This window comes from Mytilus trossulus, chromosome 7 (assembly GCF_036588685.1).
Source record: "Mytilus trossulus isolate FHL-02 chromosome 7, PNRI_Mtr1.1.1.hap1, whole genome shotgun sequence".
NCBI classification, from domain to species: Eukaryota; Metazoa; Mollusca; class Bivalvia; order Mytilida; family Mytilidae; genus Mytilus; species Mytilus trossulus.
Window position 1 is genome coordinate 61,019,487 of NC_086379.1, and position 27,613 is coordinate 61,047,099.

The 27,613-nt window shown below is 32.6% G+C and overlaps 2 protein-coding genes across 2 annotated transcripts; both read right to left on the reverse strand.

Annotated features, from left to right (window-relative positions):
* Nucleotides 1–733: 733 nt before the first annotated feature.
* On the reverse strand, nt 734–11,910 carry LOC134725470 (uncharacterized). The gene is made up of 2 exons (XM_063589308.1): nt 11,842–11,910; nt 734–2,740 (listed from the first exon to the last, which is right to left on the reverse strand). Exon 2 carries the CDS (start codon nt 2,713–2,715, stop codon nt 862–864), a length of 1,854 nt encoding a protein of 617 aa, XP_063445378.1. The 5' UTR covers nt 2,716–2,740; nt 11,842–11,910; the 3' UTR covers nt 734–861.
* A 3,200-nt stretch (nt 11,911–15,110) lies between these two features.
* LOC134725471 (acidic mammalian chitinase-like) lies at nt 15,111–25,547 on the reverse strand. Its single transcript, XM_063589309.1, has 11 exons — nt 25,144–25,547; nt 22,753–22,927; nt 21,985–22,237; nt 21,562–21,686; nt 21,078–21,201; nt 20,160–20,342; nt 19,639–19,761; nt 18,515–18,800; nt 17,118–17,612; nt 16,357–16,839; nt 15,111–15,584 (listed from the first exon to the last, which is right to left on the reverse strand). Exons 1-11 carry the CDS (start codon nt 25,196–25,198, stop codon nt 15,415–15,417), a joined length of 2,472 nt encoding a protein of 823 aa, XP_063445379.1. The 5' UTR covers nt 25,199–25,547; the 3' UTR covers nt 15,111–15,414.
* Nucleotides 25,548–27,613: the final 2,066 nt, after the last annotated feature.

The following is a 27,613-nucleotide window of genomic DNA, read 5'->3' on the forward strand; positions in this document are numbered from 1 at the left end:
CTTTTTTCACTTGGGGCTCGTATGGATAGTAAAAAAATTATTGTAATCGACTAGCAATGGATTGTTGAGACTTGATATATGTTTATACATTGTAGTAAATTGTAAATGAATAAAAAAAACGCCAAAATTTTATTTTAGTGAGGTCCAAAAAAAAAGGGGGGTCCATTCCCCAAATACCTGTGATAGCAATGAGTAAAACACATGCCGTATGATAGGATGTAAAAAGCACTGACATAAAAAATGTAAATCAATTCAAAAGATTAAATCAACGGACTTATGTAGACAAAACGAGCGTCTGGCGTACTAAATTATAATCCTGGTACCTTTGATACTATTTACACCACTGGGTCGATGTCACTGCTGGTGGACGTTTCGTCCCCGAGGGTATCACAAGCCCAGTAGTCAACATTTCGGTGTTGACATGAATATCAATAATGTGGTCATTTTTATAATTTTCCTGTTTACAAAATTTTGAATTTTATGAAAAACTAAGAATTTTCTTATCCCAGGCATAGATTACCTTAGCCGTATTTGGCACAACTTTTTTTTTAATCCTCAATGCTCTTCAACTTTGTAGTTGTTTGGCTTTATAAATATTTTGATATTAGCGTCACTAATGAGTCTTATGTAGACGAAACGTGCGTCTGGCGTACTAAATTATAATCCTGGTACCTTTGATACTTTTATTTATAAAACCGAAAACAATAATGACGGACAAACTAAAGACAACCACTGAGTTTCTTATCTTTTAATTTGATTACTATACATATACATTATTCCTATAAAAATAAAAAGGTTATAGTAGAAACCTAAATTGTCATGTTCCTACGAAGCTAAGTATGTAAAATTAAGTACAGAAAGTTAATCTTCATCACCAGAGACACCTTGGACAGTGATTTCAATATCAGGACTCTGTGTATTCAACCGTGACAGACATTTTCTGTAGAAATTGGCTCTAGTTCCGTGCTTTGTGTCTCCACCAACAAAATCTCTCATTATACCATTTCCAAAGGCACCATCTACAGACATGTGATCAACATAAGAGTATCCGTTTTCGACCCAAGTCGACAAAAATGTGAGGAGGGCATTTTGTTTACGATCTTTGGTTGTTGTATATTTGCGGATTTTAACGATGGTTTCTGTTGGCGACGCTACCACTTTTAGTACCAGGGACGAATCGTCATGATATCTTATCGTCATCTTTAGCTTGCTTGGTACTAAATCAATAGATTTTATGGATACAAATGGACGCTGTACGTTGGGACTAGTTGGGCCAATTACAAGCGAAGAACCAAACGGTGTCCAGTCCATGCCGTGTGGGGTTACTGGCTGTACACGACTATGACCATCATCATGAATGACGAAAATTTGGGAATAACCATCATCATAAGGTTTTTTCATGTACAATCGAAGATTAGCTACGTCATCGAAAACTTTACCGGAAACTCCTCCTTCTACCATATTGACTTTCATTGCTGTTTGCTTTAACCACCATGGATCTCTGTGTAAACCTTCGAACAAAAATATTCCGTCATTATAGAGCAAGAATGGACGAACTTCCATGTCTCTTTTTTCTAATCTTATTTCCTTAACATATACTCCATTGAAAGTATTGTCAACAGTAGTAATTTCTATGATTATTTTATTACCATTATTATCGCCCCAGAAGTTGTCTTCAATTTGCCAAACGTTTGAAGGAAATTCTTGATCAAATGTGAATTCAGTGCCGTGTTCTAATCGTCCTGTTTTCCCCATGTATGAAATTTTGGCGAATGCTGCCTCTGTAGTGTCCAATTTCCCAAGCATAACAAACAACTTTCCGGCAGTTTGTCTTTCCCCCTGTCCGCGGGTTATGGAAAATCCAGACATGTCAAATGTTACTGCAACTGTTGCACTTGCTTCAGATTTATCAACAGCCAGGGACGCACGATGCGTTTTATGTATCACTGGCGTACCGGAACTAAGTTGCACGTCATTAAATTTCCATGCAGGACTTGCAAGTTTACAGTCCCTAAAATCAGCCTGTCTGCTATTTGAACACGTTGCATATTTTGGTCTTGTTGCCTTTATTTGGAAATTGGATGCTGTGTCATGGTAGAAAGCTACTTTAACATTCTCTTCCTCTGCACACACACTTGCTTTATTAAATTTCTTTATTTTAAACCCATCAATGTCGGCAGCAGCACCGGGAGTTTCAAACTTGATATCATCAAAACAGTATACATCACATGCCAGATTTTTATTTGTAATGATAGCGTTTCCAATTTCGAACTGGATTTTGTCCAACTCAACACCAAAGTCATCTGCTTGCGTGACTCGGATTGTTAGCATATGACGACCATAGTCTAAGCGAAAAGATTCGCCAATTTCTCCGCTAGGGTGGAAGTTATTCCATTTCGAAAGACTATAATACTGTGGTTGGTTTGTTCTAAACGAACCAACAAGTCTTTCATCCATGTAAACGCTTATTTCGTCACCTTTATTGTCGACATCGTTGGAAAAGAAAATATTAGATATATTCATTTCAAGAGGAAAATGAACGCACATTTCATACCGGATTATATTATCGTACAAAAGATGGACGACTTTACCATTTGAAGCATTTTGTCTTGTCACGATAGATCGACCAACACCTTGGAAGTCTTCCAATTCTAGTTCAAGCAATCTGGCATAACATGACGATATGAAAAGTAACAAAACCAATAGATCTCGCATGTTGAAGCGTATAATTCTTTTTTTCCTGAAAAAAAAGAAAAAAATATATATATTTACTTTAGTAGCAAAAGTATGAACATCATGTGCACTGATTGATAACTGATAACTGATTTTTCAATATCCAGGCTGTTGGTATTTTCATTTAAGTTGTTTCACAATTTGTCATGCAAGGACATTTTAAAGCTGACTACTAGTACTATACAAAATGAGTTTTGCGCATTGAAGAAGACCGTACGAGGACCTATATTGAAGTAAATCGATGCAAGTTTCACGGTGGGTATGGTTGTCCTGCGAGAGAACGTACTGTGCTGGTGATTCGGTCCTGACGGGTGCTGGTGATCAATGAAAAAATGTAAACAAAGACGAAAATGATGATTTTTGACGTTTTCACTCATAAAAAAGGTTGAGATTTTTCAATTTCGTTTCTTATGGGTTCATATATAAACCATTAAAAAAATGACCCTCTAAACTGTTTCAGTAAGCGTAACACAAAAATGCTCATTTTCAGAAAATCTCGAACTGAAAAAATAAAACAAAAATGCTCATAGAGTCCGCTTTCTATACCGCAATCCACACGACAAAACAATTTTGTGAAAAAACATTGCAATTTATTAAAATTTAGCATTTTCACAATTTATTCATGTCCTGATACTGTGCTGGTGGGTCCTGTCATTGTGCTGGTGGGTCCTAATACGGTGCTGGTGATTTTGGATAAGAAGTTGGTCATATTTGATACAAATGTTACAAAATCAATCAAATTAGCCAGATAATTGTTGCCAACAGGATCTATGACTCCTATTTTAGCTCTTGTGCATCCATTTGGCTGTTTAATATGTGTTTTCAAATTATCTGAACTTGTATTACATAATAACATAAAAGGGCAACATCTTTCGTCCAATATCAGATAACAATATATAGTATCTAAAATAAGTTAAAAATTCACAATACTATATAATTCATTTTATGTGTCAATTTGTTCGAAAAAAGTCGAAAAGAAGAGACTTTTTTTAATGTCATGATTACATGTCGCTTTCTAGATCTATGCTTAGCATTTATTTCAGATGAAATGGACTCCTCACCCTGATGACCCTGCTGCCTTTCATAACTTTATCCATATACATATATTAATAGATAAACAAAAGGCTGCATGCAACACGTATTTTTGTATTTAAAATGATTCGTTGTAACGAGAATATTTGTGGTGAATGGAAACTGTGAGGGTCACAATCTTAAATTGCTTATAAATGTTGCTGGAACCAGTTTCGTTGATCTGAATTTTCTGAAATGTGCAAGGTAGATAGACTTTTTGATTTTTTTTACTCGGTAATGAACCATTGTGTTGATCCCATGCTAAACAAAACAAAAATCTCTGTACAAAGTTCTGTGAATTTTCTACAAAAATAGTGATTTTATTTTCACTAAATTCTCCTTTTCTACTAAATACAATAATGAACTATAAATAATAATGCTTTGCAAGAAGTTTCCCCTTGATATATGTACAAAATTATATCCTATTATTCATTGTCTGTGCTGTTTTGATACTATTGCAGTTTGCACATTTCGGAATTGACAGGCCACAGGAGGGGTCATAAACCGTACACGAAAAGATAAAATATTGATATAAGTACTTAATTTGCATCTTTGAACCCCAACCCCGGCTTGTTTTTTTTTATGAGCCTGGGTTGTCTAAAAATGGTCGATTACAGACAGCCGAGTACGCATTTTACTTTCCAGGCGTGTTATTGTTGATTGTTAAAGTCCTGAAAACGGATAGATGGAAACAAAAATGTTTGATATATCTGGCTTTAGATTCATTTTTTTTAAATATAAATTAATGCTATATTTTAATATAATAATTCTATGAATTCACAATATAAAAAAATGCAGAAAAATAATGAATGAAGTGAAATATCTTAGTAAGGAGTCATTACTACAGAGATGGTGTGTTTGACACACAAAACTTAAAAGCTTAGTGATATTACCAATATTAAAATAAAAGTATATTTTAGTTGGGTATTTTTTCCATTTACCCATTTTCAATTATAATCAAGGCACATTTTATTTTTATTAATGAACAATATTTATATATAGAAAAGAAGGACACATTGTTCATTTCCTCCCCCGTACTTCTTTATCAAAAATATTTATTTTGAAATGAAAAAAGCTAAGAAATCTTAATTTTATTAGTGTTCTCTAGGTTATCTCGTCTTCATTCTCTGACATATTCTAGCCTGCCCTTTCATAAAATAGTGATTTTTTTAGTGTACTATCGAACTTTCGAAAAAAAAACCCGATAACCGTTTAGACAAAAAAAAAATGTGTTGGAAAAATCTTACACCAAGTGATTCTTAATAGCTATAAGATACATTTTTCTTTTACAATACAACTTTTAAATCTTACGGGAAACTATTCCAAGCTTTCACTGTAACCTCGCTCTAACTTATCCCCATCCCTCCCCCCCTCCAAAAAAAGAAAAAAAAACACCAACCAAACAAACCCGCAAAACTATTGTCATTCTCATAGTCAGCACTCAATTGTTCACAAACAAATGTGTTTTAAGCTGCTAAAGACATTATTCAAACGCTCAGAAAGTCCTTTGTTCTATATGTTTGCTGTCGATTTTAATGCAAAACCTTTTACATTTTTATTTTATGGGTTATTGTTGAAGGTCGTACGATGACGTATGGTTGTTAACACATACTTCCTTTTGTTTCTTATGGAAATTTGCCCACTGACAACAAACATACCACATCATCCACTTTATATAAGTATTGTATAAATTACAACGTATTTTGGTGATCTTGCAAAAAAAAATAAAAAAAATAGGGGTATTTTTTCTCTCATAATAACATTAAACAGATTCACAACAATGTCAATTTCAAGAAAGCAGACAACAGCTAATAAGTCAATAACAGTACAGCATCAATGATCTTGAATATATGCCACTTTTAACTAAAATATAAAAGCACAGAACCAGGACATAGGAGCACAGAACCAGGACCGTTTTTCTTATCACCAGCACAGCGTCAGGACAATTCCGTTTAACGAACTTGCACGACTTTTGCAATATAATATTGTTGTAATATACTTTGCATGGTACCTTTGACACATCAGAGAAAAATTAAGCAACAAAACAGTCGTTTTATTGCCGTTCTGATACAATGTAAACAAACCCACCAGCACAGAATCAGGACCCACCAGCACCCGTCAGGACCAAATCACCAGCACAGTACGTTCTCTCGCAGGACAACCATACCCACCGTGGGTTTGATTCTGTTGGATAGTTGTTTCATTGGCATTTACATCACATCACATCTCCTTATTCCTTATAACGCAATATATCTCCCTACCATTAGTAGAAATCTTCGAGTTAACGAAGGCAATATAATGTAATGACGGATTTCAAAATCGTCTTACTAAACTCCACAATAAGTGTCTTAAATTTTCAAACTTTTGATATATATATTTGTTTAAATTTACTTTTTCACTCTTTTGGTCTTTTGGAAAATGTTGTTTGTGCTGTTTTTAGACCCTTCTACAACGAAATTTGTTTGACATGCACACGTATAAAAATTGCGGTTTTTATCCAACGCAGTCATAGGTTTGAACGTAGTTTTCAATTTAGACTCGTTTATATTTTTTGTTTGGGCATGTATCATATTTTCCCTCCGGTTTATATGATCCGTTCATCCTATATATTGACTCTTAAAATTCAAGAGTTAATCTAAAAATGAGGGTACTTTCTCTAAAAATGAGGGTGCTTTTTATATGGCCTTCCAAATACCGTTTCGATCCCTAACATCACTGAAGAGACATTTATTGTCGAAATCCGGATATGGTGTACTAAGGAAATATTGACACCGAATGTTTGTGGCACAACATCCTGTCCACAAGTTAACAATTATTTTTTTTCTGTGACGTATTAAATTCATAATAAGATCCATTTTGTTACAACCTGTGATCAATTTTATTTGGCAATCGCCAATGGCAGTCAGCAGGGTTAAAGAACATCAGTTGTTCGACCTGTTAGTCAAATGCGTTTTGTTTAAATTTACTTTTTCACTCTTTTGGTCTTTTGGAAAATGTTGTTTGTGCTGTTTTTAGACCCTTCTACAACGAAATTTGTTTGACATGCACACGTATAAAAATTGCGGTTTTTATCCAACGCAGTCATAGGTTTGAACGTAGTTTTCAATTTAGACTCGTTTATATATATACATGTATATATATGTTTCATTGGTATTCTATAGGAAAAGCTGCCAACCTATTTTCACCTTAAAGAGATGTACATTTGTATATGTAACGGTTACATTGATTGTAGAAATAAGATCGGTTAATCAACTTCAGTCATTTTTAAAACATGAGAAAGGTATGGACATAATAAAATACAAGATGTTGTACATTAACTACGGATACGATAACTTGCGATGATTTAAATACAATCGGTTTGTGTATATCAATATATGTATGTGTGTGTGTTCGTATTGGATTTGTTTTTACAATTTTACAATATAAAAACTGTTGATATATATGACTCAACTGCCATTAAATGATGATAAATAATATAATAAATCACTTAATGTAGTAATTGCAATGTCCCGCCAGACAGAACAGTTTAGTTATTGAATAACAATGAATCAATCAAGGATACAAATAACTCAATATCTTTGGTATACATGCAAATAAGACAGTTTCCCTCGCACTTTTAAGAAATCAAAATCAAAGTAAACTGATGGCTCTGTCGTTCAATTTTTTTTTCACACTATTTTTGTTAGATAAACTTTAACAGTCACAGCAGTATTATGACATTTCCAATCTGAATTTCAGAAAGATGTAATGTTGTATCGTTCTGCTATTTTGTTTTTCCCCCAAATACCTTTGACCAACTAAAACCAGCATATGTATATATTATCCTTGGTGTTTAAAACTTTGAGGCTTATCTTTTCCGAGTTTTGGTGGTCAAGTATAGTTGTAGAAGAAATATGTGTTAATTCGTTAACCAAAGACCTGTATATAACATTCTCATTCGTCATGGCGATTTAAAACTGTTCAAACAAGTTTCAAACAAAAGCATGTACCATGTCAGGAGTATGACAGTTGTTGTCCATTCGTTTGATGTGTTTGAGCTTATGATTTTGCCATTTGATTAGGGACTTTCCGTTTTGACTTTTCCTCGGAGATTAGTATTTTGTGATTTAACTTTTTGCAGTACGATAAATTACAAACGGTGCCGATTTAAGACTACTTGCAGTAAAAAACATTTAGAGAAAATACAGAATATGTTCATGTTAGTTAAAATGAATGTGTAATAAATAGAACTTATATGAAATTTGGAGATTTAATATGATTGCGATGAGATTGTTCAAAAGAGCCCAAAATGACGAGAAACAGTTCAAACGAAAACAAAAAGAACCTTCTGAATTTGACGCGACTGTCATACAATGAGAGGTTTAGCTAGCTATAAAACCAGGTTCAAGCTACCATGTTCTACATACACAAATCTCTTACCAAGTCAAGAATATGACAGTTGTTATCCATTCGATTAATGTGTTTGAGCTTTTGATTTTGCCATTTGATTAGGGACTTTTCGGTTGGAATTTTCCTCGGAGTTCAGTATTTTTGTGATATTACTTTTTTCTTCTTATACAAAAAAAAAATCCAATAACAGAAAAACAAACATGCAACCAACAATAAACCCTGAGTTATCGGATGCTGACTTGAGATAGTAACATATAGTATTTGCTGGGTTCGGCGCTCATCCTGGGACTGTGGTGAAACAGCAGACTTCAAAATAAAAGGAACACATCAGTTCAAAATGACTCTAACTGATTGCCACAAAGCATAACAAACAAACAATGATAAGATAAATACGAAACAAATTCGATCTAAGATGACTTGCAGTTCAAAAACATAACAAAATGAATTTTCGTAGATTGATTCGTACACACATCTAGAACAATGATGCATGGGAAATAATAAAATATCAAATTTACCGATTCAAGGAAAATTCAAAAGGGAAGTCCTTTATCAAATGACAAAATCTAAAGCTCAATCACATAAAACGAAGAAAAACAAGTGTCATATTCCTGACTTGCTACATGCATATCCTTATTTAGAAAATGGTGGATTAAACCTTGATAATATCTAGCTAAACCTCCCATTTGTATGTCAGTCTCATAGAATTACATTATTTTGACATACACGTGTGAACAAAACAAACATAATAGGTAGACATGTCAAGAATAGTGGTTATGCAGTCAAAATTGTGTTATAATCTGAATCCCTTTAAAACAAATAGCTATTTCAACAAAGAAAAACAAAATGATTTTTAGACACTATATAGACAAACTGAAAGTACATATACTAGAATGAAAGAACAGAGTACAAAAGGTCCAAAGTATAATGACATAATGACGAGATGAATAAATACCGAGCCAAAAAGTATAAAATAAAAAATAGGCTAAACAGTTAATTAAAAATTATACAAAAACAAATAAAAAGAACACTATATTACCTATTTATTGAGATGATTTAGACTGTCAGGACCTAGAATTTACACTTCAAGACCATGTTGTATGATTTGAAAAGTTGATACAAAATATCTATCAACTTGGTTTTGGTATCATACGATGATTTTGGTTTAGAAAAAATGACGAGACGTTCTTTGTCATAACCCCGGTTCATAAACTTTTACCAGACACTGCCGGGTGTCGTTGTAAAAATTCTGAGTAGCAGCTGCAAGATTTTGAATATCGAATGTGTTGTGAAGTATTTATCCCAGATGCAGGTGAAGTTTGTATAATGCTTCTCAGGTTGGTGAATTTATAATTTCAAAATTAAAATGGTCTCTTTTGTCATACATTTTGGTATCGAGATGACCGCTTATAGTAAAATTAAAGAACATGTCTAAAAATGATGCAGGGGAAGCCGTGTATGTTGTTCTTTTTAATTCTAGTGTTAGAGAATATACTATAGGAAACCAATCAGAAAAGTTTAGAAGAAGAGGAGGTCGGCAAGTAGAGGCGCACAATTCGTCCCTTTAGGAATGCTGACAGTTTGTTGAAACAGTCTACATAGGGATGTTGGTTTTCCTATTTATATTTTTCTTCATTTTCTCAATTTTGTCATTTAATAGCTTACCGTACGGTATATGTTTTGCTAATGGTTAAATCTACGTCATTTGTTCTTTGGTGAATATTTTTTCTCATCTTCTTATCTTTATATATATATATATATCTTTATATAACACTTATTTAAGTTTAAGATAATTAATTGTTCATAGTCTAGATCACTTGGAAAAGCTACAACTAACAATTCGTTTGAAATGATTATGGAGAAATACTCTAAAATACAAAAATTCCAGAAAATGCCAGAGAGATATGTACAGCATTAATCAATTGTAACTTCAGATATTCACTGATTACAAAAACCTTAAGTCTTACCTGACCGGTTGTTTCAAATAATATATCCGTATATTTTGCTGTGATCGTGCATCATACTTATATAATAATAAAAATGCAAATATACCTTCAATACATCAATTATTTTTCCCATCGGATGTCAAAAATAGTAGATTTTATTGGAAACATATTTAGATGATATTATTGTATTATGATTCCGTGCATAATAAGCAAGGTCAGTGACAATTTTACCACCTTATTTTGGTGGGTGTTAGTAAAGATAGATATTTGTTATAATGTCAATAACATTTCTTATTTTTTATCATCGTATTTGTAATGGACTATAATTTAGGATATATTTTGGTGTTACAAGGAATGTACATGATTTTATTTACAACTTCATTACTTAATTCAATTGACATTAATAGGGAACCTATCAGATGATAGAAATAACTTCAAAGGAATTGTTCAGTGTTGAAAGACTATAAGTTGATAATGGATCTATACATGACAAACATACCCTATACAGATAAGGTGATGGAAAGATTGCCGATGATACAACTGTCAAAACAACGTGGTTGTAAGCAACTATAGAGTTCGTGCAATATTCAACAATATACAAAAAACATACTATACAGTAAGGTTTGAAATATAAAAAAAACGTTTAAAGGACTACATCAACTCAAAATGTGAAACGATTCTAAAGATTATATGAACCACAGGGATAGCTTCGTCCGCATTATTTTTAGACATATATCTCGATTTTGACTTCGGCGGTTATCTAAGTACCAGAGTATATGATCAACCAACCTATTTCAAGTTTTAAATTATGAATTGTCCTCACCATAGCAGCAACATACCAAATTCACCCACGTATGATGTATACATTTATCAACTCATACGACATTCAAGAGCTTGCAACTATTATTCAGATTTCGTCATTGGTGTCCGAGCAAAACAATAATGAGCCAGGGTTTTTGTCAAGGAAATCTCGAGTTGTTTTTTCATTTCTTAGTAGAAAAATAATCTATAATACTCAATACTAAAGAATGCAATTCTTTACTATAAAGGTAAGCGATGTCCTTGACACTTACTTTACACTATACGTCGGACAGTAAGTTTAGCCTCGAATCATGCATGCAATTGTATATAATTGATTTTGCACAGTTTATTTATACATAATATATATTTCTGCTTTTATCTAAATGAAAACGTTTAAGAGTATCAAAACTTCTGAACTCCAAAGTCTAATTCAAAAAGAGGAAGTCCATATAAAACTGATAAAATCAATGGAACATGTGAAAAAAAACTTCCATTTTCCTAACTAGGTAAATACATTTTTTGATGAAAATTTTGGGTTTAACCTGGTTTTAAAGCTTGATGAATTCTAACTTGTCTGCTTGTTGTTTGTTGTTCTGTTATTATGTAAAAAAGAATAATTAATTCCATGTACTTGTAAAAAGTAAAATAACAAAAATACCGAACTCCGAGGAAAACTCAAAACGGAAATTTCGTCATCAAGCGGCTTAAACAAAGCTCAAACACGTCAACCGAATGGATAACAACTGTCATTAGATAGTGACTTGTACGAGCGGCTCGTTCCTAAAAATCAAATTCACTCGGAGCATAATCGTAATTCCATTTTTGATAATCTGGTATTACTTTCTGTTTTTGTAAGTGTTTAATTTTGCTCTGCGGGTAGTTTCAATATCAATTTCCATCTTACCTTGTCTTAAGTTTCCTCTAATTTTGAAATGGTACTCTAAGGTTTTAATTTTGAATCATTTATTGTTATAATGAAATAAATGATTACTTACCAAGTTTATATATGCACAAATTATGTCATTCACCTCTATGTACTATGTGACAGATATATCGAATAGTGTTTTGCCATATGAATTTATAATGTGGTCACAAAAATACTTGTTTTCGAAGAAGAATTAGATGAATAATGTATGACGAAGGACAAACTTCTTAAATTTGAAAAAAAAGAAAGTTAATTTTTATGAATGGTTATCCTGACATTGTCTTTTGACGTAATTATGCAACTGATTAATATTTTTTGCATACAAATTAACCACACCGTCTGAAAGTTATGTGTGTACCTCGGTGTGTATATGTCAGTCTATAACATCATAGTAATACATGTAAACTTTGACGAAATATGTATGGCTCAACGACCACCAAATAAACTACGATACCATTTTATTTTTTATAATTTCCTATACTTCCTTTTTCGGAGAAATAACACCGCTCTCCTTTTTGTCGATTTACAACATTAAGTGAGATTAATTACTGGAATGTTAATTACAATGAACCTTAGGACGGGCCTGACAAATGAAACAGGAACTGTTTACACTTTAGAATCAACGAAATTCTCCCCCTAGTTGTTTCCTCTCCTTTATTTGTATTAACATCATCAAGTGCGATTTATCACTAGAATGTTACTAACAATGAACCTTACGAAGGGTCCGACTTTCGAAACAGGAACTGATTACAAAGTCGGCTGCACCGAAGTTCAACCCTCGGCTTTTCCTCACCTTTCTTTTTATTTACATCATCAAGTAAGAATTATCACTAGAATTATCAGTGGAGTCCAACTCCCGGTTTTTCGTATTGGTGTTACTATAGTTTCCTGTCCAGAGTGTTATGGACTATTCGCCAGTTCGGTTTTTGAGTTTTTTAAACTTTTGTTGCGCTTTTGATATTTGTTCACCTTTTTCATTTACGCGTTTATGCCTAAACAGACTCGTTTTCATAAACGATCACCAACTGATTAGGTTTTATCCTGTGTGTGTTTTGCTAAAACAGGTTTTATATGTTCCTTGCTAGACTGCCTGGATTTAAAAAAAAATCATAAATACATTCTTTTTTAAGAAAAAGGATAAATAAAACTCAGTTTCGGAAGACGATTAATTAATTTCATTGATGACCGCTTTCCCCATTTGGAAATCTTTACATTCTTTTAAAAAAAGTAAAATCACAAAAATACTGAACTTAGAGGAAAATCAATTCGGAAAGTTCATAATCACATGGCAAAATCAAATAACAAAACGCATCAAAAACGAATGGACAAGAACTGTCATATTCCTGACTTGGCACAGGCAATGATATTAAAAAAAAAGTATCAATTCGTTCAAGCTTCAAATTTGATTTTAAGTTAAGACACCGCGCGCAAATGACTCCAAGGAATGTAAATTGACAAATAAATTCAACAAAATCAACATAACAAATATGCAGTATGGAATAAAGGCAACAGTAGTATACCGATGTTCAAAACTCATAAATCGATAGACAAAAACAAATCCGGGTCATAACCAAAAACGAGGAAACACATAAAATACAAGAAAATGACGACACAACACTGAAATGTAACACACACAGAAACGAACTAAGCATTAGACAAAATCCGATGCGAATAACAAATATATTATCAAAACTGAATACATGAATTGTGGATAGAAAAGTACCGTGACACGTCTATAAAAATGTGAATTCACACTCAAATATAAAAGGAAATAAACGACACAAAAGAACCACAACGTTAAAATGTAACACACACAGAAACGAACTATAATATTAACAATGACCATATTTCTGACATGGTACAGGACATTTTTAAGTGAAAAATGAGAGAGACATACTATTTTGTTACTGACAGCAGATATTTTACTAAATTATGTCAATTTGTGGACGACAGTCCTATGTTTTTTCCCCATCTTTTAACTTTCGGATGTGTACTGTAAATTTCGATATTCTTTAGGTATTTACCTTAATAGATATTTTATATTTCGTTGATCAGTTTACTGTTAAATAAATTTGGGCGTATTGAACTAATCTTTACTAGGCGTTTTTTTTTTTAAACTGGTTGTCTTAGAATGAATATTTTTATAAGACATGAGGAACATCTGCGGAATATTCCACTTATTGTAATTGAAAAGTCCCAAACATTTATAACGAATGAAGACTTTTGAGATCATCCGATAATATAAGAGAGGAACACAATACAAAAGGGACATTTAAACGTAATGTTAGCTGTGGAAATTTATTCAGGATAATGTTTCGAATTCCATCATTCATCGAAATCACGTAGAAGGCATAAAAAGATGCCAAGGAGCGTTGGACTTGCCTACAATATGACACGGAAGGATAACACATTTCTTTTGAAATGGAATTTAAAATGTTGCCACGGTATACTGGTAAGTTTATTATGATATGCATTTATTCTTGTAATTTTGATATATTAAATCAATCAAATCAGATATGAGCGATTAGAAAAACCCAGACACATGCTTAATGATTTCTAATTTGAAATCAGACCTTATTCTAAGAACAGTTTTTTGCAAAGCAAAATATATGTGCAATTGATCAAATAATAAATCGGTTTCTTAATTTGACAGATCGACTGTCAATATAGATTTAAAATGACAAGACAAACAAACGGCAAAGCTGATTTATATCAATATTTGGATTTTTTTTTCAATTTGACTACTTACAAGAAAAGTAATAGTATACTACGTAAATGATTTATATAGCTGTGACTAATAATAGCATTAACGATGTACTACTAATTAAATGATAAATTAATGGATATCTATGTAAAAGAGGGGCAAAAGTCACCAGTCAAACTGATAGAATGAAAATAAACTGACAACACCATAGCTTAAAAATAAAATCAGACAAATAACAGTACACAAGCCACAACATAGGAAACAGAAGACTAAGCATCACGAAACCCACAAAAAACTGGGGTTGATCTCAGGCGCTCCGGAAGGATAAGCAGATCCTGCTTCACATGTGTCACCCGTAAAAATTTAAGACACACCAATTGAAGATCAAACGACACATGACTCCAAAAGATCCATGAATGATGCTCGATACCAGTTAATTCAGGAAAAAACCAACAACATAAAATACGTATAGGCGTAAAACCCTCAAACTGGCCGCCTACTCTTTAAATTTGTTATTATCAGATACAAAAAAAATAAGACTAGATTTAAACTACCCGTAAATTTTTATTGCACTTTTAAACAAGAGATCAAACAACATTTATATAAATAAATAACAATACAGCAACATATAAGTTACAAAGCAATATGTTAAAATGAAGTAAAAATCTTCAAATTAATTTTCAAACACCAGCAAATAAATGATCTATATCGTATAATGTAGTATGTTCATCAAATTGAATGACAGTAACACCATAATAAGGATTTCAGTTTGACTAGGCCCATGTTTACCAATTGAGGACTTGAGTTTCTACCACCAATCAATATTGGTTCGCACAATTAAAACAGCACTATTCGTCACAATCAACATTTTTTTTCCAATCACAATTCCCTGTTTCACTGTTCCACCACAATGGCGGAGGACAACTACGTATATATTTTGTAGTCCCTACACATGTAATATATTTTGAACAATCTTGTGGATTTGGATAATTCCCAAGAGCCTTTCCAACACAGAAATCTAAAAAAATAAATAAATAGATAAACTACAAGTGTTTATGTCATTATCAATAATATTCATAAATACAATCTGATATGATACTGACTGATACAAAATGCAAATTATAATAAAATGATAAACAGATTCTTTCTGTCAATTTCTTTTTTTTAAGGAAGTGTCTGTTTGTTTTGTCAAATCCATTTTTTGTATAAATAGACATAGTTGTATGTTTTTAGTGTAACGATTGCATAATATATAAGCTCGTGCAGAATATTCTTCAATAAATATACATTTGTAATTTCAAAGTTAAGTTACATTTATTGTGGTTTTGGTTTTGCTCACACTTGAAGGGTTATACGGTGACCTATGTTTTCTTACATTTACGTCATGTGGTCTCTGGTGAGCAATTATCTCATAGGCTATCAGACCATATCATCTATCTTTTTGTATTGAAGAAAGAAATAATGCACGCAAATATTTTTTGTATAATTCTTTTAACAACGATGTATTCAAAGTGTATTTATAATTTAATTTTACACAATCTTAAGACTTGCTTGTACACGTGGCACGGTACTTGTCTATCCCAAATTTATGTATTTGGTTTTGATGTTATATTTGTTATTCTCGTGGTGTTTTGTCTGTTGCCTGGTCCGTTTCGGTGTTGTGTCGTTGTTCTCCTCTTATATTTAATGCGTTTCCCTCGGTTTTAGTTTGTTACCCCGATTTTGTTTTTTGTCCATGGATTTATGAGTTTTGAACAGCTATATACTACTGTTGCCTTTATTGTACATACCTAAAGGCACTGTTGGTTGTGAAGTTGTAGAAGTATCTATTGTCGTCTGCGTTGGAATTATTGATGAAAATTCAGAAGTACTAGTTGATTTCGGAGTTGTTACAGCACTGGAACTGGATGTTGTGACTGGCGTACTAACACTGGTAAGTGGTACTGATATAGATTGTATATTAGAAGTAAAAGCTGATGATGTTATAGAAGACATGATGATACTTGTTGCAGGTTTGGTTGGTGTTCTTGTTGAAGACTTGATGGTACTTGTGGATGAAGGCTCTTGTGTTGTTGACATTGTATTTTTTGCAGACGTTGTCGTCTGTCTACCACAATCAACATTTCTTGGCCAATCACATATGTTGATGTAAGTATTCCAATAAAGTCCTTGTTGGCATAATCCTTGTATTGCACCTCCGGGATAACAACGATAATACTTGCTACAATCAGCAGGAACTGGATAATACCCAGGAGACTTACTCGAACAAAATGCTGCAAGAAATTAGAGATCACAAATTGAATATATTCATCTGTTTTGCATAAGAGAAAAGTATGATTAGTTTATCATGAAAACTGAATGGGAATTAAACGTAGCCTTATTTTTTTGAAGTTCAATTTTAAAACATCGTTCTCGAGTATAAAATTAACTATCGATTATAAATCTGATATAATTAACTCTACATATGTAGATATACGTTAAGCCTATTTTGTGTTTTTATATTTTTGAGGAACTGGTGAAATAATACAAAAAAACGTAACATCTGTATTACCTGTTGGAGATAGATCGATTGTTGGGGTTGCTGAAGTACCAGGCGTCCTAGATGAAGACATTGTATCTTGACTTGAAGTTTGCGATATGGATGTGGCAGTGACGGTTGAACTTTGGGTTGATGATGAAATAGATGAAGATGGAGCGAATGAACTAGTTGAACTAGTCGCAGACGATTTCTGAATACTAGACGTCGATGAAAATGACGACGAAGTTGGTGAATTAGACGAAATTGTCGATGTAAAAGAACTTGACGCAACTATTGGTGAAACAGACGATGAACTTGGAGAAAATGTCGATGTTGCCTCGGTTGATACATCTGTTTGTATGATACAGACTACGTTTGTGGGATAATCACAGTATTTTCTGTTTGAGTTATACAGTAAATTGGTCGGACAGTTCATGTGGAAAGCTACCCCTCCTTCACAATTATAAAACTTTGAACAGTCTTCTGGATCAGCATCGAGTCCATTGAGTTTCTCTGAGCATGGGAAGCCTGTAGTATGATTAAAAAATTACAATAATTAAAACAAAAATATCTAACCAACTGCCTATGAAAACAGAAACCTCTCACGGACTTTTGTATTTAAGAAAGCTACGAATATGGATCATTCATTTGCAATATTTAAATCTAAATTTGATGAAATATTACCAAAATCTTAACCTGCCTTATTGTTTTGATTTAATGTTGCTCGCACTGTTGTTAAAATGATATTATGAAATAATTGAACATATGTCATGTAGGATTTGTACATATTTTTACGAGTAATTTCTTTAGGTATGTTCCAATAGTATTTGTTTCGAAACATGTATTTTTTTATATATAGATTAGACCGTTGGATTTCCCGTCTGAATGGTTTTACACTAGTAATTTTGGGGCCCTTTATAGCTTGTTGTTTGATGTGAGCCAAGGCTCCGTGTTGAAAGTCGTACATTGACCTATAATGGTTTACTTTTTTTTTAAATTGTTATTTGGATGGAGAGTTGTCTCATTGGCACTCACACCACATCTTCCTATATCTATTGGCTATTAAAATAAGCTTTTCAGATAAATGGCGTCGAATGATTCAGTTTGATCTTGATAGTATTCTGCGTTTTGTGCAACTCCTTAATGCACATATTGTTGTAAATATAATACTATAATAGAATTTTATGCCACTGTCATACAAGTGAGAGGTTTAGCGCTATAAACCAGGTTCAATCTACCATTTTCTACATTCGAAAATTCCTGTACCAAGTCAGGAATATGACAGTTGTTTCCTATTCGTTTGATGTGTTTTATCATTTGATTTTGCCACTTGATTAGGATCTTTCCGTTTTTAATTTTCCTCGGAGTTCAGTATTTTTTGTGATTTTACTTTTCGCTATCCCCTTTGTTTATTTCATTGTTCAATGTACCTGAACTAGTTCCTCCTTGTGTAGTCGAACCTGATCCTCCCTGTGTCGTTGAACTAGAATTCCCCTGTTTCGTTGAACCTGGTGTTGTCGGCACTGCAGTAAACACTCCAGTTGGGAGTGCAGGAGTTGTAAGTGTGCCACCATTCTCGGCAATAATTAGCCCATCCTTAATTGTATTTAAAAGAGGGAATTTACGATTACTTTTAGAACACGTCTGCCTGAAATCATCAAGAGGTAGAGCCCACACCATGGCACCGCCATATCCCTCGGACACCAACCAATCAATCTGTAAAATCAATAGAAATATTTTGAATAAATCTGCAGACTTGATGGTCACCATGAAATAAAAGGCAAAACAGTGCGCTTCAGTGCTACAATTCATTTATATGCTTATTCACCATAACAGGAACTAGCAGCATTGGTCGATATCTGTTATTCAGTTTGTTCGTCTCTCCACAGATTTATTATGTAAGATTCAAACTAAATTTACAAATAAACGACATACTTATCAGACTTGATGATTCACTGTTCTAAATTTTAAATCAAAGTTAGTTAAATCTGCTTTTCTCTTTCTTTGGCATTTCATTAGAATATAAATGTCAGATAAAGCCTTTTGATAAATGCTTTTCCAACTTGTCTAGAATCTATCATAGAGCTTGGCAGATGCATAGTACGTTCTTTTTAGAGGCTTCTGACAAAAAGGCATGCCAATTTTTTTTTTATTCTCTCTATTATGTATATTGGTATTGGTATATGTATATTTAACTTTCATGTCAAAGTTGACTTTATTGCGGACTTAACAAAACACGTAACATTTTGTGATAGATTTTTGTGTATTATGAAATGTCTACAACCAATTTCTCTACACAGAAAAAATGAATATATTCTAGCAAAGCAATATCACGTCGTCTATTTGCTGTTAAGTTGTGCACCATGCATGCAGTTGAATAAAAAAGAAATGTTTTAAATTCAATGTTATGAAGGAATTTTGTAACAGCTTAATTTGACAAGGAAATGAAAACACAGGAGTTACCCTGCGTTTGTTTTTAAATATTATGCTACTACTAACTTCATACTTTCATAAAGTTTTCATAAAAAAATAATTAGTCAAATTGAATGCTTACTTTAATTGCAAGACTAATTTCGTCGTCGAAACCAACCCACAATGAACCGTCAGAATAATATGGAACCATCTGTTCACTGTCGTACACAGTCTGGCCTCTACCACTTTCTTGAAGAGCACATATCTGTTACAATAATAAGTTATAAGAGTAATATGTGTAGTTACTTTGTAATTTTTTGTTCAGTGTTGATTGAAATTGGAAGATTTTTAACTCTAGACGAAAGAATTCTCTGAACTTAAATAAAATAGAATAAAGACTGACAACAGTTGTAGGAGAAATTTGGTGTAGATTTGTCTTTGTAAAATGTGCTTAAAATATGGCGGTGCTGAAAATGAGATTTGTTTCTGAACTTATTGATTTATTTGATGTTTTGTTAGTGGTTAACACAATAGTGCATGCTCTTTTCAAAAGAAGAAAAATAGAACTTCACGTTATAATTAGAACAATAAAACCTGTTCTAACTAAATTTACGAATGTTTTTGCAAGAAATAAAGATAATGAAAAAGTATAAAATGAAATACCTCATAATACGATATGACTCCAGCTTCCCTGGTATATTGGCCTTTTATACCTGGTCCGCTCGCCGCCGCTCCTATACCTGTCTGACTACCAGATAATGTAAATGTTCGACCATACGTAGCTAAACCAATAATTAATTTTTCTTTCGGTACTCCTGATGAATTCCAGTACTTTGCCACGTAATCCTGAAACCATAAAAAAAAGTAAACTGAATTATTTGTTCAATTGTTATAATCCTCTCTGTACCAGATAACTGGCAGATTCTTACTTAACCAAGTTTTTGATCTTGAAGGTGTTGGAGCATATTCAAGTCACTAGTTTATACCATGGAAAACCATTCGAGTTGGTACAATATGTGGTGACAAAGTTTTATATAATCTGTAACTCTAATTTATAATCTAACTTTATAGTGTTACCCGACCAATTTGATATATGACATTTATAACATAATGTAAAAGAAGTGATACTTTCACAAAGCATAGTGCTTGTGATGATTTTTTTTTAACTAAAGCTAGCTAATGAACTCACATGATGAAACTTTTCTGAATGAGAAATACGGTTAACAATATTGAGGCCAAATTTACTTATGCACGAGTTTGCATTACAAGTTTAGAGTAGATGTGCTACATATATTTTGTTTTGGCAATACGCTTATTAAATAATTTCACAAAACCAGAGTGCTATTTTTTTGTATTTATAAGCTAGCTTCCAGTTCGTCATGTGTCATTTCAAGACTTTATGCAGAAGTTGAAAATTAGCATGTAGAAAAGTGACGCATGTACAAATCATGTTCGCAATGGTTATCGTGAAGTTAAACTTGATGTAAAATATAAGAAGATCTGTAAAAATGAAATAAAAAAATGTATTGAATATATTGGCATCTTAATGAATCCAATCTTTCCGTATATTATTTCACTTACAATGTTTAAGTATCTCTGATCGCCGTACTCATCAGACTTAGGAAATAAAGGACTATTATGTCCTGTAGTAGATTGCCAGGATCCATGAAGGTCATAAGACATAATGTTGATAAAATCCATGTACCTGTAAGAATAAGTAAACATCGTAAATATGCAATATACTATTGGCAAATATTCCAACAGATAAATGATGAATTGAATAAATCTCAACAGAATGAAATATACCACAACCTATATAGCTAGAAAAGTAATGTTTTGAATAAAATTTAATGAATAAATTGTCATGAATACAATGCAATGATTTGCCAACATGGCATCGTATCATTTGTTGCACGCAGATTAAGAAAAAAAATATAGAAAGATGCCGACACAACATTAGGCTAACAGTTTTGGAATCTCAACACACGGTATCTGTGGTGAAGTGTTTATATTTTATCTTAGTATTAATGATACTATATATAATATATAAAAAAAATTAGCTTACTGTGCCATTGTGGGGATATCATAGGCGGTATCGACTGTGTATTTTCCCGCAGCCACTGCAGCAGTCAGAAGAAGACAGACTGAACCAGTGGTCTGGGACTCTACATCGAAAGCTTCTTTAAGTTCCTGCAAAGTAGGGGTTTGACAAATATAATCTTAAAAAATTAAAAGAACTAATATAATCGGGAAAAGTAAGGAAGCTTAAATGAGACTCAATATTACAAAACTAACGACAAGTGCACAAGTATACAAATAAAATGGCTGGAAGTGTTTTAAGGAGTATATTCGGTGTATAATTGTTTGTAATGCAACTGTATACAATCTATAACATTGAGAATGGAAATGGAGAATATTTCAAAGAGACACAAACCCGTATATACAAAGAGCAAACAACAGCCTATAACATATATGAAAACATTTATACCTTAACTAGTAATCCAAAATTGACTTTGTCTTGAGGTTGACCACCTCTGTTTGCCGGATACTCCCAGTCTATATCTAATCCATCGAAGTTATATTTCCTTAGGTACTGTATAGCTGAACTAATAAATTCTGTCCTTGAATCCTGGGTGCTGACCATCTGAGAATATACTACACTGCCAGCAGTCCATCCACCTAGGGCTAGTAATGTTTTTAATGATGGATTTTGTCGTTTCAAATCATTTAGCTGAGAATATCTGTCATAGATAAAGAAATTTTAAAATACAAATGATTTCTTCCACTTTATTTTATAATCTTGGTACCCTTTTTCGTGGTTACTTAAGGGAACTTTATTCATTTCTTTGAGAAACACATTTGAATCTTATATTGAACAAAATAAATTTGTTAGCACAGTAGTCTACCAAACTAAACGGATTGTTTCAAATTTGAATTTATCTATAAATCCGAAATTTTTGAGTTTTAAAGTATAGATAATTTCGATGACAATTCCTGTACTTTTACTACCGTCTTCTATGTTTCAGCGACAGATTCAATCTTTATTTGATATCAACCAACAAAGTAATACCAGTGTATACGTTTTCCCTTGAACAAAGATTAACCTGTACTTTTACTACCGTCTTCTATGTTTCAGCGACAGATTCAATCTTTATTTGATATCAACCAACAAAGTAATACCAGTGTATACGTTTTCCCTTGAACAAAGATTAAGCAAACTCTTTAAAATAGTTATATGATATTGATTACATCTTACAGTTCATAGTCATTGTACTCTAGTTTCTGTACCAAGTTGCCATTGAGTTTGCCAAATGCATAGATGATATGTGTACACAAGAAAGGATCTATATCGCTGGGGAGGAACTTCCCATTGCCAAGTCTGTACTGCGACCAATTAGTGTAGTAACATACTCTCTTGTATTCTGTGGATTCTAAAAATTGGAAATTAATATATTGTTCATACAGAGAATAAAACATCTTCACTGAGATAAAAAAAAAAAAAAAAGAAAAAAAAAGGTAAAGGAATGATAAAAAAAACGACAATACAAATTTACAGTTTCAATAATTACTTTTTTATAATTCAAGTTTTATCAATTTTAAAATGGGATAATATCCAATAACTGATATGCATGTCACTCAGAGAAAAAAAAACCAATGAGGTGGACAAAAAAGAGCCGGTGATTGGGGCTACAAGAGCGAAAGTTAGATGATTTGAAAAAAATCAGATAGATAGGACTATTATTAAAGTGGTAAGGGCGATGTCTGATGTGCATTTAACTCAAATTTAGAACAATTTTATTATTAAATGCATGTATTTTTTGAGACACGTTCGCTTCACCAACATTATCATATTTAGATTTTACCGATAGTCACAATATCACAGCTTATACCTGAGGTTCTAACATCTCTATTTTTTTTTAAAACATGAACGTTTATTTTTCAATAAATACCTATAGATGACAAAAACTGCAAATATGAAATTTGACTAATCTTTAGTACGCATCTAAAAATGAATCGCAAATCTCGAATTCACATGAAGATGATTCTAAAATGTACGTGAATTAATAAGATATCTTTTATCGCAAGTTTTTATAATTTTTGTTTATCAAATGTGTCACCGGACGTATACATGTTCACGCTCATGCATAGTCAAGTCATCAAACGGTCACGTGCAAGTTATATAGCTTTTTAGGTCTTAGAACATCCTGGTTAGATCAAAGTATCAGTTCACTGTTGATTTTCTTCAAATTAACTTAACGGATGCTTGTGGGTCTAATTTGTTATCAACCCAAATATAAATTATACTGCTATACAATTGTAAATACATGTAATATAAATTCAAATTGTTTCAAAAATAAATAATGGCCGTTCTAATCGAGAGTATTTACATATGCATGCACTGAATACACTTGTCATTTTGGGGCCCTTTATAGCTTGCTGTTCGGTGTGTGCCAAGGCTCAGTGTTGAAGGTCGTACTTTGATCTGTAATGGTTTAAAAAAAATTGTGACTTGGATAGAGAGTTGTCGTATTGGTTCTCATACTTTATCTTCCTACATCTAAATATGGATATATAGCTGCAGCGTATTTAGACATACCTTGTTTTAAAATATGTAGGTCCGGGTGTCCCAAATAAAGGTAAATCCAGAATAGCACGAAATGTTATGTTTTTACTAACTTTTCTTACATGAAAAAGGGTTTATAGTTTGGAAATTTAAAACATGATCTTTTAAAATCATTCGTTCATTGTCTTTTGAGGTATTTATTAAGTAGAATAAAGATAAAATGTATCTGAATTTAATGCTATTGGATACATATTATCATTGGTACAATATTTATAAACCAGTGACCCACTTTTATCCCAAAATCAAGCCTGTTACCATCCTCCCATATGAACCTCAATACTTTTGAAATATTCAGACGTTCTCTTTATATTTCAGTCTGTAGTAACCATAATACACATCTAACGGTTCACAAAATTTTAAAAGTTATAAGATTGACATAATTCTGTACAATTCTTTGATTATGTAATTTTAAAATCTTTTATTCTCCAAACAATGTATTAGCCTTCCTGGTTTGGTTACGATATTGATATTTTTACTGTCAACGTTGCATTTAATGTTCAGTGACAGATTAGATATATGACCTGTAAGGTGTAAAGACGACCTGTCTCTGTATATATTAACACAATCCCCGAGGGTCGATGTTATCATAAATAACTACATATCTCCTCTTATTTCTTAGTTTGCATTATGAGATAAATTAGACAGGAAAACAAAATCTTTTCCTTTTTATCCACTCTTTCAAGTCATTTTTTTTACAGGATTCGAACAAAGACTGATATACATGATACGTGTGGAAAATGTTTCTTTTAGAAATAGAATTATAAATTCTTTAAAAAAAATCATTATTACTGAGGAGAGTGGACTCAGCAAATGCAGATATACTTGTATCTCGACTAAACTTTTACCATTTTTGTGCTTTTTATAAACTGTTATTTTGTAAATTTTATATATGCCATCACTCCTATTTGAGTATACCTTTGCATTTGATTAAATAAATAAATTAAAGATAAAATGAACATCAGGAGAGTAATTTAATAACATTGAACCAAGAAAAATATAATACAAGTTCTTTAAAATACATACCTGCTATGTAGTATGATAAGGATACCAGAACGAATATTAGTCTCAGAGTATTCATCGTCAGTATTTGGTCAGTCTTACTGTCGAGATCCAAGCTTCTTCAGTTTTTATATCCTCAATTTGTATCAAGTTTCCGGTTGGACTGCTACACATTCCCTTAAGCTCATCCATGACTACAGCTATATATTTATCATTTTAATTGTTCGTATTATTTTTTATATCACTGCGATCGTATTTCAATGATTATTTATTTTTTCCGGTATTTGAAATATTTAAAGTCGTAGTTTATTGTTAGTAAACATGACTGGTCAAACAATGCGTCACATGTTTACAAAATGCACTGGTCATCATGATATATATATCAGTATATCTTTTCTTCTGTATAAGTACTAAGACGTAATACTTTGCATGATATTTTAACGGTAGAAAATACTTTAAATGAAATATGATAGTATGGGCATGACTGATTTATTTATTTCTAGTGTTTAAAATACGTCAATATGATCTTATCTCCTTTGTTGAAGTGAACTTACATGTATGAATGAATTACGTTAGGTCTGTACTTTTTAAAGGACATATTTGTAAAGAACGATAAATATTAAACACAATGAAAACAGACGAATAAACTAAATTAGAAGTTATGTTAGTACGTTTTAAGTTCCTGTGTCCAAACGCCTTAATAAGCTAATGACAAGTTGCTTTTCATCTGTGTTCCGTTCAGCCATTTGTTGACAGTGCAACCTTCTATCATCTTTCAAAGTATCAAAATTAACTGAAACAGCATATTTTGGCGTTAATATTGAGTCACTGATAAGGTCTTTGCATCGGAACTAAACACATTTATTCTAAAAACAGTTGTTGGCATGACACGGGTTATGTTCTTTTCATATATGTTATGATGGTAAGATACTAAACCCCTAACGGGAAGGATTGTGCCTGATAATCATATGATGAAATCATAATCTTTCAGTCAGTTTAATTGAAGTCTGGAGCTGGCATGACAGTTAACTGCTAGTAGTCTGTTGTTATCTATGTATTATTGTCATTTTGTTTATTTTCTTTGGTTGCATCATCTGACATCAGACTCGGACTTCTCTTGAACTGAATTTTAATGTGCGTATTGTTATGCGTTTACTTTTCTACATTGGTTAGAGGTATAGGGGGAGGGTTGAGATCTCACAAACATGTTAAACCCCGCCGCATTTTTGCGCCTGTCCCAAGGCAGGAAGGAGCCTCTGGCCTTTTGGAAATTAGTATGGCGTTCAGTATCACTGAACTAGTATATATTTGTTTAGGGGCCAGCTGAAGGACGCCTCCGGTTGCGGGAAATTCTCGCTACATTAAAGACCTGTTGGTGGCCTTCTGCTGTTGTGTTTTTTTATTTGCTCGGGTTGTTGTCTCTTTGACACATTCCCCATTTCCATTCTCAATTTTACTTTTCTTTGAAAATAACATAATTTCATTTTGTTGATGAAAGAAAGAAAGAAGCAGTGTTTGAATGGGTCTTCAGATATTAGAGAGTTTTAATCAGGTAAACAATTTAAAGATTTGACAAATTCTGAGCCTACAATATACTCTTATGGAGATGTTTTTTTACATGGGGACACCTATTTATGATCCATATTGTGACCTTTTTGATGCATTATTTTGAAGTTAACATTCAAGTCTTTTGTCTTTTTGAGCATATCAAATTCTTATATTGAGTATAAAAAAACATATTTGTCATTTTTGTTGTTTTTGATTTTGACTTTTTGTACCGAATCGAATCGTCAAGGCCATTTTTATATAGTTATGGTCACGTTTTGACATAACCATACACACGTTTCTTACACGGTTTATAATGCAGTCACTGTACACCACAATTGTAGGAATGGGCAAGTGCCACCAAAATGTACGTTGTAACAGTCAAATTTACAAGCTACTCATAGATTCGTCTATTAATCCCAACCACTCCCAAGTATCCAGTTGTCTCTTTGATACATATATTGTTACACCACGGTTATGCATCGTGTTGATTCCTTCCCTGTGATCACATGCATTTTTTGCAAGTTTAATTTTTGTATTTGTCTCTAGGAATCCTTCGGAATCACGACTGACTCTGTATCGTAGTAATTGTTCACTTTTGAATGTTTTGTTTTTCAACGTGAAACTTTTCGTTACCATCAGTTTATATGGTTTTAAATTGACTGAAAAGTGTCTTCAATGTATTCACATCGATGCGGTTCTCTTTAAAAAATTGATTAGAAAGAGGTTCCCAAATTCCATGCAACAATATTTTTAAATGCTGCTCCGTAAACCCCGTCTACTTATCTTTCTTTTGCATATGAATGAGACTGCTTTAAATATCCACCATCTTAATTCAAAAACTTTTGAAATGTTTTGAAATGTTTTGTAAAAGGCGACGAAACCTGTTTAAAAATACTTTTCCATCACCGTCAATTTGATTTGCCCAATCTCCCCCTAAAAAGCATCA

Bases quoted from the DNA above. Each gene is read 5' to 3' on its own strand.
- LOC134725471 (XM_063589309.1), bottom strand. From the start codon at position 25,198: ATGAATACTCTGAGACTAATATTCGTTCTGGTATCCTTATCATACTAC. The intron at 22,238-22,752 runs GTAAGATGTAAT...TATCTATGACAG, and splicing joins GAGTACAATGACTATGAACT to ATATTCTCAGCTAAATGATT. The intron at 17,613-18,514 runs GTACATTGAACA...ATCATACTACAG, and splicing joins ACAAGGAGGAACTAGTTCAG to GCTTCCCATGCTCAGAGAAA.
- LOC134725470 (XM_063589308.1), bottom strand. From the start codon at position 2,715: ATGCGAGATCTATTGGTTTTGTTACTTTTCATATCGTCATGTTATGCC.